Genomic DNA, 3,343 nt, shown 5'->3' with positions numbered 1-3,343 from the left:
CTGTCCCCCAACTCGAACAGGGCAAGTCCTGAGGACGGCTACAGTGCCGGGCATCGTCAGCTGAACTCCTAAAACCCACCTAGGGAGCTCATTGTACGACTCGTCCCAGTCCCCATATATGACGGCAACGGCCTTCTGCTTCGCCATCCATACCCTCCTGTACGTAGGCCTGAACCCAAAGTGTGCGGCCGTGGCATTTTGAAGCACCTTGATGTTCACAGCTGCATCAGCCCTAACCATCGGCATAATGAAGGTGGATATGACATGGTAGTCCAGACTCCTATGGTCGCTGGAGATGGAGCTGGCAAGACATGTATGCGGTTCGTTGTATCGCTTCACTTCCCAGATACCCTTCCGCTGTCGGAGACTCAACCGAATTAGCCATGTGCACCCATTCCCAAACTCAGAACACTTTCCCACATACCTGCGGTAGTCAGACTCAACGACCTTGTACTGGACCCCTCGGCGGATACTTGACGAATGGATTTTTGATGGTTTAGAATTTCACAAATGAATTCTCGTTGCAAGTATAGTTCCTAAACCAAACAATAATCCTTTCATACAAAAATTTGTTTGTCACAAGTACAAACCCCTAAAATCTATAAACCGAAGTATTTAAACCTGGGGTCGTTCTCCCTAGGATTTACAATAAAGTGTTTTGTTATTGGTTGTGAGTTATATTTGGGGTTTTAGATGAGAAACATGAATAGTAAATGGTGATAAAACTTTATTAACAAAATGGTCTTGGCAAGATTTGGTTGTCAAGGGTCTTCATCATTATCACTAGCCACAAGTATGGTAGTTGCAAGGATTAATCCCACTTAGTCATCCTTAAATCAATTAACAAAGGAAAGTCAAGTGAGTTATATCAATCCTAGTCCATAAGTCTTAGCTTTCCACTAATTGGATTAATGAAGGCTAGAGTTAATGGCTATCAACTAGCAATCAATTGGACACTAGTGACTCATAAAATCCTAAGTTACCTTCTCAAGCCAAGAACATAAAATCCTACTCTAGCCAACACTTGGAGGGTAATGAAAGAAAGCATTTTTATTTGTAAGAATAAAAGGAATCAACAACCAACAATTACAAAGAATTAACAAAACAACAATCAACAACATCACAATCACATGAATTATCTCAAATTGCATTATTAAAAGAAAGCAAAAGAACAAGAATATCTCAATTACAAAACCTAGAAACAAAATAAGAGAAATTACAACAAGAGAATAGGGATAGAAAGAAGAACCCAAGTGTAGCAATCACCATTTGAAGGTAGAAGTAGAAGGAAACTTGAATTAAACCTAGAACTATGAGATCCTAATCTAACCCTAATTCCTAATCCTAGAGAGAAGTGAGAGTATGCACGATGCAACTATGGCAAATCTTATATCGTTTCGAAGCCCCGGATGTTAGCTTTCTAACCCAACTGGAACCGCATCATTTGGACCTCTGTAGCTCAAGTTATGGTCAATTAAGTGCGAAGAGGTCGGCTTGACAGCTTTCCGGTTCTTTCATTTCTTCATGAGTTCTCCAACTTTACATGCTTTTTCTTCATTCCCTTGATCCAATCTTTGCCTCCTAAATCTGAAATCACTTAACAAACATATCAAGGCATCTAATGGAATCAAGGTAAATTATATTTATCTATTTTAAGACCTAAAAAGCATGTTTTCACTCTTAAGCATAATTAAAGGAGAATATACAAAACCATGCTATTTTATTGAATAAATGTGGGTGAAAGGTGATAAAATCCCTTAAAGTTAATACAAGATAAACCCTACAAATGGGGTTTGTCAATACTGTACGTCTTCACACTCAACAGCGCCTCATCTTTATCCTGAAACTGTTGGCCAACCTGGAACTCGTTCATATCGGCAGACCCCTCGGTATCTCTAGCACCAAATCCTGAGGCCTGCAGAGCATTGTCGTCCTGCCGCATGGCATCCAGGTCCAATGAGGAAAAATGGGGTGGATACTGCTGTGTGCCAGAACTACATCCACCTGTAGCCCTTGTCGGAACAGTAGTTCCAACATCATCTCCGCTTTCATCAGCGATCATATCCGGCTCCACCTCATCGTCATCTGGATCATCAAACAAACCATCACCAACACCAGCCGGTGTGGGACAATGTACCTCGGTGGGAATATGTTCCCCATACCGAACATCGTCTCCAACATTGCCGCTCAGATCAACGGCAAACGAAGGGGACGCAACAGGCTGCATCGGTGGCTCATACACAGGAGCAGAGGATGAAGCAACAGCAGGTCTCGAGCTCGAGCCGGCAACCGCGACTATAGTATTGGCATTCCGGTTCGAACCACCCGAGCTAGATACCACATCAACCAACTTTGCCAACAGCTCTGGTGTCCTTACCTCGGGAAACTGCCTACGAGAAAGAAACATAACCTGCAAGTCCTCGTCACTACCGATTGTGAAACAATCAAACTTCACGGTGTCATGGAGCACCGCTGTTGGAATGCGGTAGAAAAACTTCTTGACCCTTTTAACTCCTTCAAGACCAAGCTTCTCCAGCACAGAGCTAACAAGAGCATCGTAGGTGGTTGTTGGCGTCACGATAATACATAGGGGATCCTTATCAGTGAACTTCACGCCGGACCGAGTTTTTCTCTTAATCGACCCTCTGTAATGTACCAGAACTAGGAAACTCTCCTCACTAGCCATCTCCCCTCTTTGTTGAGAGCAACATGAGTTCACAGCATATATATACAGCCCTGGCTCGCACTATATATATATAATTCGAATCTATATGTTTTGAATTATGTAGTATCACAACCTAACCTAGTAATTCGAATTAACTAAATTCGAATTAGTTAAGTGTAATTCGAAACAAGTTGTTTCGAATTACTGTATTTTTTTCGAATTACTTATTAATGTGTCCTTCCTAGTAATTCGAATTAAGTCAATTCGAATTACTTTAGTTTGTTACCTGTGTGTAATTCGAATCATATCAATTCGAATTACATGTTAGTATAATTCGAATCATATTGATTCGAATTATATAGTAATTCGTCCTGGTTGATTCATGAATGGATTTTTGAATTGGCTGAATTAGGTAATTTTAACCTCTCCTTGGCTCATTTGGGTTTTTTACCCTAAAATTTTCGTCCTGCTAAAAAGTTTTTAAAATATTCTTAAATTTTATTTTATTTAATTTTATTTTAAAACTTGTTAATTTGCATTAAATATATTGATAATTAAATTTTTTTAAAAATTATGATCAATCTAACAATAAAGACATTACGTATACACTAAAATCAGTCACTAAAATTAGTTATTAGTATAAAATATAATTTAAAATATAAATATATATTAAAAATA

The 3,343-nt window shown here is 39.3% G+C and overlaps 2 protein-coding genes across 2 annotated transcripts in view; both read right to left on the bottom strand.

Moving 5' to 3' along the window:
* LOC107487713 (isoflavone 3'-hydroxylase-like) overlaps positions 1 to 240 on the bottom strand; it is a 2,086-nt gene extending 1,846 nt beyond the window's left edge. Inside the window, exon 1 of the mRNA XM_016108409.3 lies at positions 13 to 240. Within this exon, the coding sequence (XP_015963895.2) occupies positions 13 to 240 (228 nt within the window). The remainder of the gene's footprint in view (positions 1 to 12) is intronic.
* A 1,540-nt stretch (positions 241 to 1,780) lies between these two features.
* Positions 1,781 to 2,686, bottom strand: LOC107487681 (uncharacterized). Its single transcript, XM_016108376.2, has one exon. It carries the CDS (start codon positions 2,684 to 2,686, stop codon positions 1,781 to 1,783), a length of 906 nt encoding a protein of 301 aa, XP_015963862.2.
* Between the last annotated feature and the right edge of the window lie 657 nt (positions 2,687 to 3,343).

The sequence above is a fragment of the Arachis duranensis genome, chromosome 5 (assembly GCF_000817695.3).
Source record: "Arachis duranensis cultivar V14167 chromosome 5, aradu.V14167.gnm2.J7QH, whole genome shotgun sequence".
Lineage (NCBI taxonomy): Eukaryota > Viridiplantae > Streptophyta > Magnoliopsida > Fabales > Fabaceae > Arachis > Arachis duranensis.
Note: the sequence above shows the minus strand (reverse complement) of the source record. Positions and strands in the feature narration are given on the sequence as shown.